Raw genomic sequence first — 12,620 nt, 5'->3', positions numbered from 1 at the left:
CGCGCACCCATACAAGACCACGCCAACAACATAAAGACCTCCGGTGCGCTCTCTAGATACAAGAGAACCGCCATCAACCTGGTGAGGAGAGCGGGGAAAGGCTGCAGAGAACACTTACGCCTTTAGCCATCGCCAACCCGCGTAGCTCTCAACCCCTTCTCGGACGAGAAGTAGAGAAGTAGAAGCAGCCGCTTCTTTTCTGCGATAATTCCTAAGATTCCCCTCTTGCCTGGGCGGCACTCCCATCCCCCGCCGCCACCACGCGCGGCCCCAAACAGATTACACAACGCAGCCTCCCTACCCGCATTCCCGGACTCCCCTCCTCCTCCGCCAGCTGGTCCTGGATTCCCGAACCCGAGGCTCCCTTCCTTACGGGGCAGCCGAAGCCTAGCAAAGGCCGGCGGCGCCATGTTCGCGGGGTACCAGGCCCGGCGACCAGGCGAGTAGTGACGGGAACAGGGCGTGAGCGACGGAGGGCCAAGGATAGCAAAGGATACACATTGAGACGCTGTCCCATTTCCTGGATGAGGTTGGCCGCCTGCTGGCGGTACGAGAGCTCTTTATCTGCCTCCACTCCGCAGCGGCGGCTCGGCGTGTTCTCCAGCTGTTCTCGAGTAAAGAACCAGCGAGAAGAAGCTCCACGGCCCGACGCCATGACACTTCCTCCTCCGCCCGCTCCCTCACCCACCCCCCCTCCCTTCCCGGCTCGCGGACTCCCCGCCAAGGCCGCGCGACCCCGCCCCACTCCGCTCGCCGTAGACCACGCACCGCCCCTCGTCACCCCCTCTTCCGCCCGTGCGCGTGCGCGCGGGGCCGCCCTACCGGTTCGCTCTAGTCTTTTGCTTTCTTTTTAATGACCCCGGCCTCGCTCTTGTTCACGGGACCACAATGCTCCGCGCCTCTTGTCATTTGGAGGCGCCCGAAGGTGGGGGGTCGGCTAGAAGGAAAGGTCGGCGCGGTGCATGCCGGGTCTGGGATGGACTGGGCGGAGGGGCTGGAAGTAGAAGAGGGAGAGGGTGGTGTCGAGTTGGGTGGCAGGAGCCTCGGCGTGGACTCTTGAATCCCTGCGGGTGCTTGGCTTGGGCGTCTGGTGGCGCTTTAAGAGGAGAACATTCTGTCGCAATCGCAACCTCCATTTCTTCTAGTGTCGGTTTGCGCAGTCTCGTAGGCTTCCGAGTCCTGAGTCCCCGCCAGATGGCCTCCGCCCAGCGCTCGGCTCTGGGAAGGAGCTGCTTGGGAAAAAGTGACTGAAAAATGACGCTTCACCTTTGTGCCGAACTTCAGTGCTTTCCCCCCTACATTATCTTGTTTGAATCCCACAGCCACGCAGGCCGTGGGTTTATTTTTTTAAATTGGTTGCCGGAGGTTATCCAATTAGCAGCGGAGGAACTGAATCTCTAAACTAGGTTTCGAGTCTGTATCGGTAGCGTGTTTTTAAATCACGCTGTGCTTTGAAAGAGAAGGTTTAAAGAGAAACAGTGTAAAAAGAACTGAGTTTTGTTTTGTTTTCTTTTGTTTTAAATCAGTTTTGGAGTTCCCATCGTGGCTCAGTGGTTAACGAATCCGACTAGGAACCACGATGTTGTGGGTTCGATCCTTGGTCTTGCTCAGTGAGTTAAGGATCCGGCGTTGCCGTGAGCTGTGGTGTAGGTTGCAGACGCGGCTCGGATGCTGCGTTGCTGTGGCTCTGGTGTAGGCCGGCGGCTGCAGCTCCGATTCAACCCCTAGCCTGGGAACCTCCATATGTCGCAAGAGCGGCCCTAGAAAAGGCAAAAAAAAAAAAAAAAAAAAAAATCAGTTTAATAAGTAACATCACTTGTATCTGTAGCTTAATTTTTTCTCCAGTCCCTGAAAGAAAATTCCCCAGAGCTCAACTCGGGTTTGATGGGTCCCTGGCTCGGAGCCAATGCCTGTTGTGTATGAATAGAAGTTTCTAAGTTTTAAATTTTAGCTATTTGTTAAAGATTACAGTACAGGAAGGGGCAACTGATACTCCAGGCTTTTGTCATCGTTTTCCATCTCCAATGCTCAGTGTACTCATGTCGCTTGGCTCTGCCTACCCGTATCAGCTATTGATTTGGTAGGCAACTGTCATGACCGGTTGTCTAAATAACTGTCTTGCTTGCCCCACATCTTATGCTGCTTAGAAGTTGCAGGATAAATTGACTTAAACCAAGTTAAATGGTTTTGAGTGTGTCTACCTCCAATGCTCGTTCAAGATAAAACCTTTAAAACTAGGAATAGAGGGGAACTTCTTCAACTTGATAAAGAACATTTATTAAAAAAAAATCCTACAGCTATCATCATACATAATGGTGAAAAACTAGAAGCTTTCTTGCTAAGGCACAGAAGTCCCCTCTCACCACCCTTTCAACTTGTACTAGAAGTCCTATAAGAAAAGGAAATCAAAGGTAAGCAGATTGGGCAGGAAGAAATAAAACTGACTTTTTTTCATGGATAATTTGTGATGTAGAAAATCTCAGGGTATTAAAAACAAACTGGAATTAATAAGTGATTATACCGAGATTTTAATGTACAAGAGTCAGTTGCTTTCCTATATTTTAGCAGTGTATAACTGAAATTAAAAACAGTACCATTTACAAAATGTAATATATAGGTATGAATCTAAAATATGTACAAGATCTATATGTAGAAAACCACAGAACTCTGATTAAGGAAATCAAAGTAGATATGTTGAATATTCTGGGTTTATGGATTTAAAGATGTAATATCATTAGATGGCAGGTCTTCTTACCTTGATCTATAGATTCAGTGCACTCCCTCCACCCCCAAGAAAATTTAGCAAGTTATTTTGTAGATATCCTTAGCAACTCTGAAGTTTATACAGAAGGGCAAAAGACCCCAGATAGCCAACACAATACCAAAGAAGTTGGACTGACACTACCTGACCTCAAAACTACAGTAGCAAAGACAGCGTGTATTGGCAAAAGAATAGACACACATAAATGAAATAGATGGTCTGGAAACAGATCCACACAAATATAGTCAACTACTCCGTGACAAAGGAGCAGAGGCAATTCAATTGAGAAAGGATAGTCTTTTTAACAGATAGTGCCAGAACAACTGGATATCTGTATGGAAAAAAATTGAGACACTTCTCTCACCTTTCGCAAAAATTCTAAGTATATCACATCCCTAAATGTAGAAATGCAAAACTTTAAAACTTTTAGAGGCGTTCTCACCGTGGCATAGTGGGAACAATAATGTCTCTGGAGCACTGGGACATAGGTTTGCTCCCTGGCCTGGCACAGGGTGTTAGGAGCAGGTGTTGCTGCAACTGTAGCAAAGCATGTGGCTCATATCTGATCCCTGGCCCAGGAACTCCATCTGCAGTGGGGCTGCCAAAAAAGGAAAAAAACCTCTGCAGTGTAACATAGGAGAAAGTCTAGGTGACCTGGTATTTGGTAATGAGTTTTTAGGTACAACACGAAAGGATGATATATATATATATAAAAAAATTAAGTTGGACTTTATTAAAATTAAATATCTCTGCTCCACGAAAGAGAACAAAAATACAAGGAGAGAACTTCCTGTGTGGCTCACAACATAACTACTCCGAGTTGCTTCTACAATGGCTGAGGCTCGACTCCTAGCCTGGGAACGTCCACGTGCCGCAGGTGCGGCCACTTGTTTAATAAAAAAAAAAAACAAGGAGAAAGTTTTTGCAAATCACATATCTGATAAAGGACTTGTATCCCCCAAATGCAAAGAACTCTTAAAACTCAATGATAAGAAAACAACTCAATTTAAAATTGAATCTAAGTTTAGGGAGTTCCTGTTGTGGCGAGCGGAAACGCATCTGACTAGGAACCATGAGGTTGCAGGTTCACCATTCCTGGCCTCTCTCAGTGGGTTAAGGATCCCGAGTTGCTGTGAGCTGTGGTGTAGGTCGAAGATGTGGCTCAGTATCCCGTGTGGCTGTGGCTGTGGTATAGGTCAGCAGCTGCACCTCCGTTTCGACCCCTAGCCTGGGAATCTCCATAGGCCACCGTTACGGCCCTAAAAAGCTAAAAATAAAAATATAAAATTGAATCTAGGTTTAAGTTTTCTGGTTGGGTAATATACATTAAGTTGAGTTAGAGCTGACTTCTTTTTTAGGGGAGAAGGAAAAGATGGGGAAGGCTACAATACAAAGAAAAGAAGTCCTTGAATGACTTTGAGTGGTTGTCCTTTGGAATGGGATTGTGGTGGAATTTTTTTTTCCCCACCAGGGGTATACTTTGGAGGAATACTTATACTAGATAACAAAGGAGAGAAAAGCCTGAAAAAGTTACTTTCCTGAGAGATATTTGAGATTCTGCATGTGAGCAGTGTTACAGGACCAGAAGGTTCTTTTGAAAATTCCAGTCACCCCCTAATTAAAAACCTCATTTTCTTTAATGGCCACACCCACAGCATATGGATTTCCCAGGTGAGGGAGTGAATCCAAGCCACAGCTGTGACCTACAGCACAGCTGTGACCTACAGCACAGCTGTGGCAAAGCCAGATCCTTTAACTCCCTGCGGTGGGCCAGGGATTGAACCCACACCTCTGCAGCAACATGAGCTACTGCCACTGGATTCTTAACACATTGTGCCACAGCGGGAACTGCCCTTGTTGCTTTTTGATAGATAAAATTCCTGTTATAACCTATGGCCCCACATGATCATGTCACTTTATACCCAGAATGTCTTGCCTTCTTACCTCCAGCCCCAGTGGTCTTATTTCTTTGTGTTCTTTCCTGCCATAGACTTTCATTTATGTTGTTTGCTCTGGCTCAAATGTTCTTCCCTCTCCTCTTTGCCTCTTTACTTTTTAGCAGCTCAGATCCCAGCTCAATCAACACTTCTGAAAAGTCTCTCCCCAGCCCTAATTGGGTCAGATCCTTTAGAAGCTCTCTATATGCTATATGCTTCTCCTTTTTAGTTCTTGTCATTATAGCCATTTTATATTAATTTGTTACTTATTTGATACATCTTCCTAAATAGATTATAAGCACAATTATAGGCACATGTTTGTTTTTGTTAGGTGGTAACTGTACAAAATGAAACACAAAGATGGAAGACAAGAATAGCTGGAGTCCTGGGGTTCATTTTACTGTGACCTGCTGAGAGCACTTACCTACAATTAGGTCTCCTCTACATAGAGTAGACAGTCCCACATCAATTGTGCCAAGAAAGGTGGTACTTTGGAAAAGGAATGAGAATTTGGGAGGCAGGCCCTACATTGGGTGAGGAAAAAATGCTACTTTTTCTTTTTTTTTTTTTTTAGGCGCCCACCCATGAGATATGGAGGTTCCCAGGCTAGGGGTTGAATTGAAGCTGTAACTGCTGCCCTACACCATAGCCACAGCAAGGCGGGATCCAAGCTGCCTCATCTGTGACCTACACCAGAGTTCACTGCAACACCGCATCCTTAAACCACTGAGCAAGGCCAGGGATTGAACCTGTGTCCTCGTGGATGCTAGTCAGATTCGTTTCCACTGAGCCACGATGGGAACTCTGAAATACTGCTTTCTTGAACCTTATTGTAGACCTGAATCTAGGGGTGCTAAATGGCATTCCAAGGTAGTGGGGCAAAACTGGCTTTCACCTGGGATACCCTGGGACCCATCCCATGAAAAAGTGTCATTTTAATTCAAAGAGACTCTACCGTCCATAATAAAACAAAAAACAAAAAACCTAGCAACCAGGGCCCTATATGTACACTGCCAAAATACTATGATTTTGGGAACTTTAAAAGAGTCTGCATGTTCCAATAGCCTCTTACTTCCTGGCCCTTCCCCACCCACCTTATTAGAATAAATCTTCTACACCTTATTAGAATAAATCTTATACACAAAGGCTGAGTTAAAAATTTATATTGTGGAAAACATTCCCACACCCCATTACCAAAAACACGATCCCAGAGAGGGCTACAAAAAGTAAAAAAAAAAAAAAAAAAAAAAATAGCTGGAGAAACAGTTAAATTGCAGCAACATAAATTGTATCTTCCCAGTTTCTTACTCCATCACTGAACCTGTGCTAAAAATAGAATGTGCTAAAAATAGAAACTACCCCTTCCTCTATATAACTAGCTGTTCCCTAAACTGCAGGAAGCCTGAGTTCTCTCTGCTCAATGTTCCTGGCCACTCTGTTGGTGGATAAACCTGCTTGAAATCTCATTGCTCCCATTTCTGCTTCCTTCTTCCCTCACAGTTTCTAACAGCTTTTACTTACACTATCCTGGTACCTGGTGTGGCTCTTGGCATGTAATGGACCCTCAATAAATAGTTTATGAATGAATGTGAATGAATGAATAAGTAAATAAAGTCATGTTTTCTGCTCTCAAGGAAGTTGCAAGCTCGTAGGATGATAATTGAAATTCAAAATGAAGGTGTGTCAGAGTTCCTATTGTGGCTCAGTGGGTTAAGAACCCGACTAGTATCCATGAAGAAGCAGGTTTGATCCCTGGCCTTGTTCAGTGGGTTAAGGATCTGGTGTGGCTGTGGCTGTGGTATAGGGCAGCAGCTGCAGCTCCGATTCAACACCAAGCCTGAGAACTTTCATATGTCACAGGTGCAGCCCTAAAAAAACAAAAAAAAACCAAAATGGGGTGTTGCATTAGAGATATCAGTGCCATTTTTAAAAGAGAGAGATACTGAGTATTAAAATTCCTAAGCCTAGAAACCACCAGTCTACCAACTGAAGAATTGTGAGAGAGGGTGTGGGGAGGTGGAGCGGGGAGAGAGAGAGAGATGATCAGGTACATACTTTGGAAAAAATTTCTCAGGCCACAGAGTGGAAGATGGATTGTACCAGACGAAGCCAAAAGGCAAAGGTATACATAAAAGGTTACTTCAATTGTCCTGGTGAGAGTCGAGAACCTGAATTTAGTTGGAAACATTAGGGAAGGAAGAATGGATAAGAAGTGAAAGATACAAAAGTGGTAAAATATATTGGATTTAATGCCAGGCTTGATATGGGTGAAAAAGACGATTTAGGTGACTTGGTCATGCCATTAATCAGAGTTAGAACTATAGAAAGTGGAACTCAATGTAGGATTGAGTTATATTTGGGGCATGTGATTTTGTAAAGCACCAGAGTATTGTTGCTTTTTTTTTTTTTTTTTTTTAAATGCCTAAAGCTGTTAGGACTTCTTAAAACATCATCTTCCCCTGACTTCTTTTTTTTTTTTTTTTTTTAAAGGAGAAGACTTTTGACGGGGAATCATGTTTAGAATACTTTGAATAAACACAGTTTCCTTCCCTGCAAATTACTCCCTGACTTCTGAATACCACATTTTTCTGGTTTTCCTCCCTCACTGGGCATCACTCAGCTTCCAGTGCTGGCCATTTCCATCTGACTTCCAAATGCTGGTGAATTCCAGGAATTAGTCTCGGGTTCTTTTGGGTTTCTGCTCTACTTTTTCTCTCAGTGATTTCGTCCAGTCTCATTTCTTTAAATACTTTCTATACCCTGATGGCCTCCCCTACCTTCCCTCTTCAACCCTCCAGAATAGCATACCTACAGCTTACTGGGCATTCCTACCTAAGTGCCTAAGACACATCTGAAATATAACAAATCCAACAACAAGACTATTGAATCAGAGCTGCAGCTGCCTGCCTACACCACAGCCAAAGCAACACACGATCTGAGCTGTGTCTGCAACCTTCACCACAGCTCACAGCAACACCAACTACTCAACCCACTGAGGGGCCAGGGATGGAACCCTCATCCTCGTGGATACTGATCAGGTTCGTTAGCCACTGAGCCACAATGGGAGTCCACAGACCTATTTTTAAAACTCCAGTGATTTCCTATAATACTTAATATAAAAGTCTAAGCTCTTCCCAATATTTTTTTTTTCCTTTTTTATGGCCACACCTGCCGCTTATGGAAGTTTCAATGCTGAGGTTCAAATTGAAGCTGAAGCTGCCTGCCTATGCCACAGTTACAGCCATACTGAATCTGAACCATATTTGTGGCCTACACAGCAGCTTGTGGCAATGCCATTATCCTTAACCCACTGAGTGAGGTGAGGGATCCAACATGCACCCTCACGGACACTGTATGTTGGCTTCTTAACCCACTGAGCCACAATGGGAATTCCATAAAAGTCTAAACTCTTGACCATGGCCTACTTATCTGACCAACTTTGTAGTTTTGTCCCTACCTCTCTCCCTCTGGCTCATAAGCTCAATCACAGCTCTTTTCTGCGTCAGAAACTTTGCTACTCCAGCCTTTGCCTGGAAGACTCTTCTCCAGAGCTAATTCTTTCTGGTATTCAAGTCTTAGTTCAAAGTTCTCTCTAGCTCTACAACTTAATATTTTATCCCCTATACTTCCCCTAGTCACTCTATACATTTCCTTGTTTTAATTTCTGCATAATGTTTATTGGTATAAGAAAAATTCCCAGCTTCCTTCCTCCCTCCCTATCTCCCTTCCTTTTTTCCTTCCTTCTTTCCTCCTGCTCGCCATTCCTTTCTTAGTCCTCTCTTTATTTATGTTTCTTACTCTCCATATTGTAGACTTCATCAGAGAAGGAATTTTATTTTTTTGTTAACTTCTATATCCCTAGTGTCTGGAACAGTCCAACAGTCCTGGCATATCATGCAAATGCTCTGTGAATATGTATATATGCATTATCTATCTATATATTTCTCTCTATATTTATGCTATTGAATGAGATGATCGGGTTACTTTTCATAATAAAACTGTCATTATGTTAAAGGTGCTCAAATATAGAATATTTGAAAAGGAGCAGGCATTTTCCCCCAAAGAATGGAGATGAAAAGAAATAACATATGCTTCATGTTGCTGTTTTGCAACTTTGTTTTTCTTTTTTTGGCAGATTGGAGTAACAAGCAGAGTGGTGGGTGGGTAAAGTTCTAGAATGGGACAGGAGGAGCAAGAAAGAAATGGAGTAATAGATTACATAAAGAGAAAATAATGGGATGGGTGTAGTTTAGTGAAAATTAAATCACCACAAATTACTCAACTCTGGGTTTTCTGGACTAATAGATGGGAAAAGAAGTATGAATGAATCCAAAGCAAGGGAGGTAATTTGAAAAATTCTATTTGATTTTAGACTTCAGCCAGAGGTACATGAACCACAGATGTTCATCACCCTTCTCAGGACCACGTTCCTTTTTGGCAGCCCAGGTGGGATGACCAGAAATGAAGTAAGTAGAACAAGGCAACCCTGGTACTGCCCTGCTCAGGCTCCACAGCTCACTGTACACATTCTGCTTAGCATTTTAAACTAAAAGAGCTTCTGGTGAAAGCAAATTACATCCTGAAACTTTTCTCCAGAATAGGTAAGTTCTCATTTAGTCTGAAACCTATGTTCCCATAGTTTTGCCTTCTTAATCTATTTCCCATCTTCAAAACCTAAACACACCTTATCCATCCTTATAGACTCTGCCCAAGTTCCAGCTTCTGTGAAGATCTGACCCAAATTTGAATCCAAATGAATTTTTCTTTCTGATGCTTCTGTGACGTGAATATTTTATTGCTTAGTAGTTATTCCATGAACATGTATCCTGCTCTAGAGGTTATGGAATATCTATATCATTTATTGTTTTTGGAATCTAAAGCATTACCAGCTCACTTCTGGGCTAATAGGAGGTGCTAAAAGTAGGCAAAAAGAGGGCCCTATTCACATATACTTGCTCAAAGTGGAAAACCTGCTGGAACCCTCTAAGATGAATCTTTTTTCTTCTCCATATAAATCTTTAATGACATTTTGGTTTTTATTTCTGCCATTAATTTAAAAAGTGCTAGGAAAATAATTTCTTATTTGCACATGAAATAATGCAGTGCTTTTCAGAATAAAAACACATGAGTCATTTTTGTGATGAATAATTTGGTATATTTGGGTATATTCTATTTCTGGATAAATAGTTCAAATAGGATTTTAGTAATGCATGTGTGATACATACTTAAAAACAAAAATAAAGTATCTTCTTGAGTGTTTGCCTTTGTTGTAAATTCAGTCATTCAAATTGTTGTCTCTCAAGACCCAAAAATGCTAGGGCATTGCCAGCTTTGAGTTTATCCTGAAAAAATGAAAAGGAAAGATTTTAATTCAAAGCATTATTTAATGATTTTTAATAAATATTTATTAAATATCTTTATCAGATTTAAAAAAATCAATTCTCTAATGTGATAGAAAAATATTATTAGCAGGTTAAACAGTAAGTCTCTTTGCCCATGTTTTACCCTACTACTATTTTTAAAATTATAGTCATATATTTGTATTGAATAATCTTTTAAAAGCAAAAATATAAATGATGTATGGTATATTTGTGCTTTTATGATTTTCCCTGCTTCTCAAATATGTCGACAATCATGGACAAAACAGCTGGAGTTTTTGAATTTCTGAACATGGAAATAATATGTATTTATGTTACAAGCAGTATGTGGAAAATGTGTATTAGTGTTATACTTACTTTTGTAAGAACAGTTTTTCTTTTTAGGGCCACACCTGTGGAATATGGAAGTTCTCAGGCTAGGGACTGAACTGGAGCTGCAGCTGCCAGCCTACACCACAGCCACAGCAACGCCAAATCGAAGCTGCATCTGTGGCCTATGCCACAGCTTGCAGCAACACTGGATCCTTAACCCACTGAGTGAGGCCGGGGTGGAACCTGCATCCTCATAGATACTAGTTGGATTCTTAACCCACTAAGCCCCAATGGGAACTCCCTGCAAATGCATTTAAATAAGATAATAAATATAGTAATAAGCTTAAACAAAAAATAGAATTACAATATGACCCAACAATTCCACTCCTAGTCATATATAAAAGACTTAAAGGCGTTCCTGCTGTGGCATAACAGGATCAGTGACATCTCTGGTGTGCTGGGACACAGGTTTGATCCCTGGCTCAGCACAGTGCCTTAAGGATCCAGCTTTGCTGCAGCTGCTGCTCAGATCTGACCCCTGGCCCGGGAACTCCATATGTCCCGGGGCACCCAAAAAAGGAAAAAAATAATTAAAAACATGTTCATAACAACACTATTCACAATATCCAAAATACAGAAACAGCCTAAGCACACATCAACAGACGAATATATTTTTAAACCTGATATATACATAAGTGGAATATTCAGCCACCAAAAGAAATGGAGTTCTTTTTTTTCTTCCAGTTTTATTGAGATATAATTGATACACAACACTGTATAAGGTTTTTTGAAAACTCGAAAGTGATAAGATATAAAAGTAAATCATAGCAGACATATAATAGTAATTATTATTATTTCATTAAAGTCTTAATCCAGATACTTGGGGTAATCTGCTTTCAGTTTAATTTTGGTTAACATTATACAAAGTTTTTCATTTTCAAACTTTGATTTAAAAAGAAAAAAAATCTTAGCTTCCTGCTTTAATAAGTAAATATTTAATAATTCAAGACTTCTGGTGCCTTAAAGGTGGGTAAGTGCGAAAGGAGGCACTTTCCAGTTCATAACTTGCAACTAGTACATATCGAAGAGGACTCTTCTTGGCATCTATTGTGTTTCAAGCTTGCTATGATGAGTTGTATCTTTAACGACTAAAGCAGAGAATTAGAGTCAAAGAGAACTTTTGGATTCTAGGTTAGAAGAAAGCCAAGACTTATGTAAAAGGATTATGACTAAGACTTTTCTAAGATTTGTAAGAATTTTTATGTCCCCATGTTTTCATTTTGGGCCATCCCTGTCCCCTGGTAGTGATTGAAAGTGGTCTTAGGAAGAACTTGTTTTATTGGGAGTGGGTGTAGAATGGGAAGAGAGAGGAAGTCTGAGGACACTGCATCTCATTTTAAACTTATTTTGGCTCAGGACTTAAAGGGCAGAATAGGCAGTGGCAGCATTAAGGCACATTTACTCACCCTAAAAGTCAAATGCTACAAGAAAAAAAAAATCCAGTTACTTGATTTTTATGGATGCTTGAGTCCTGTTAATCAAGACTTTAGTCTCAATAGTGAAATAACTAGGATCGTTACAACTTTTGAGATTGGTAGATTTGTAATAGAAATATTAAATGAAAAAAAATTTTAAATTAGAAAATTTTTCTTATTCATCTAACATGCAAACCTAAATATATTATTATAATGTGCTTCTTTACAGTCTTCTTTCTTGTCTTTATGAATTTAGTTGTACTAGGTTGACTTTCAGCTTTTAAAATTTCCTTCACCCTTTAATAGGTCACCTATTTCTGGAGATCGAGTAACAATTTTAGGAATATTAAGTGTAATGGTTTCTCTGTTCTTTGCTATCACATATCGAAGTGCTCTGAACCCAAACACAACTAGAGCAGGAAAATTCAGGAAGAAGACCAAACACACCTTAGTTTCTTCATCAAATTCTTCCATGGAGTCTATCAGTTTCCCAGGTTCCAGCTCACCTAGTGGAAAGGGGTAATCAGTTCCCAAAATGACTTTATCCTGAAAAAAGAAAAAAACTTTTATCTCTAATTTTGTAGAGAATCAAAGAACCTCTTGTAAACTTAGTTATATTCACTTATTACAAGCACTTCTATGGTAAAATAACAAATTTCTTCCTGATTAGTAGAAATAAACTGATCTAAAATTTTAAAGATTAAATGGATTTAAAATTTATTCTGACATTTTCTCCAGCAGGTGTCGCTATTAGGTC

At 41.1% G+C, this 12,620-nt stretch overlaps 1 protein-coding gene and 1 long non-coding RNA gene across 4 annotated transcripts; one reads left to right on the top strand and one right to left on the bottom strand.

Moving 5' to 3' along the window:
* LOC110257005 (actin cytoskeleton-regulatory complex protein pan1-like) lies at window positions 499-10,399 on the top strand. 3 transcript variants are annotated; one of them, XR_002339128.1, is made up of 3 exons: window positions 499-925; window positions 7,189-7,736; window positions 9,071-10,399. XR_002339128.1 is itself a non-coding variant. In XM_021075303.1 (2 exons), the coding sequence occupies exon 1, from the start codon at window positions 525-527 to the stop codon at window positions 852-854; it is 330 nt and encodes a 109-aa protein (XP_020930962.1). In that variant the 5' UTR covers window positions 499-524; the 3' UTR covers window positions 855-925; window positions 1,146-1,608. The 3 variants fall into 3 exon arrangements, 1 of the variants encoding a protein (XP_020930962.1); XR_002339127.1 differs by lacking the exon at window positions 7,189-7,736; XM_021075303.1 differs by lacking the exons at window positions 7,189-7,736; window positions 9,071-10,399 and adding an exon at window positions 1,146-1,608.
* Window positions 9,831-12,411, bottom strand: LOC102167838. The gene is made up of 2 exons (XR_307942.3): window positions 12,311-12,411; window positions 9,831-10,040 (listed from the first exon to the last, which is right to left on the bottom strand). It is a non-coding gene; the product is annotated as an uncharacterized LOC102167838 (long non-coding RNA).

Source organism: Sus scrofa, chromosome 15 (assembly GCF_000003025.6).
Source record: "Sus scrofa isolate TJ Tabasco breed Duroc chromosome 15, Sscrofa11.1, whole genome shotgun sequence".
NCBI lineage: Eukaryota > Metazoa > Chordata > Mammalia > Artiodactyla > Suidae > Sus > Sus scrofa.
This window is presented reverse-complemented; position numbering and strand designations above follow the sequence as displayed.

Coding starts and splice junctions, on each gene's coding strand:
- LOC110257005 (XM_021075303.1), top strand. CDS start 525: ATGAGGTTGGCCGCCTGCTGGCGGTACGAGAGCTCTTTATCTGCCTCC.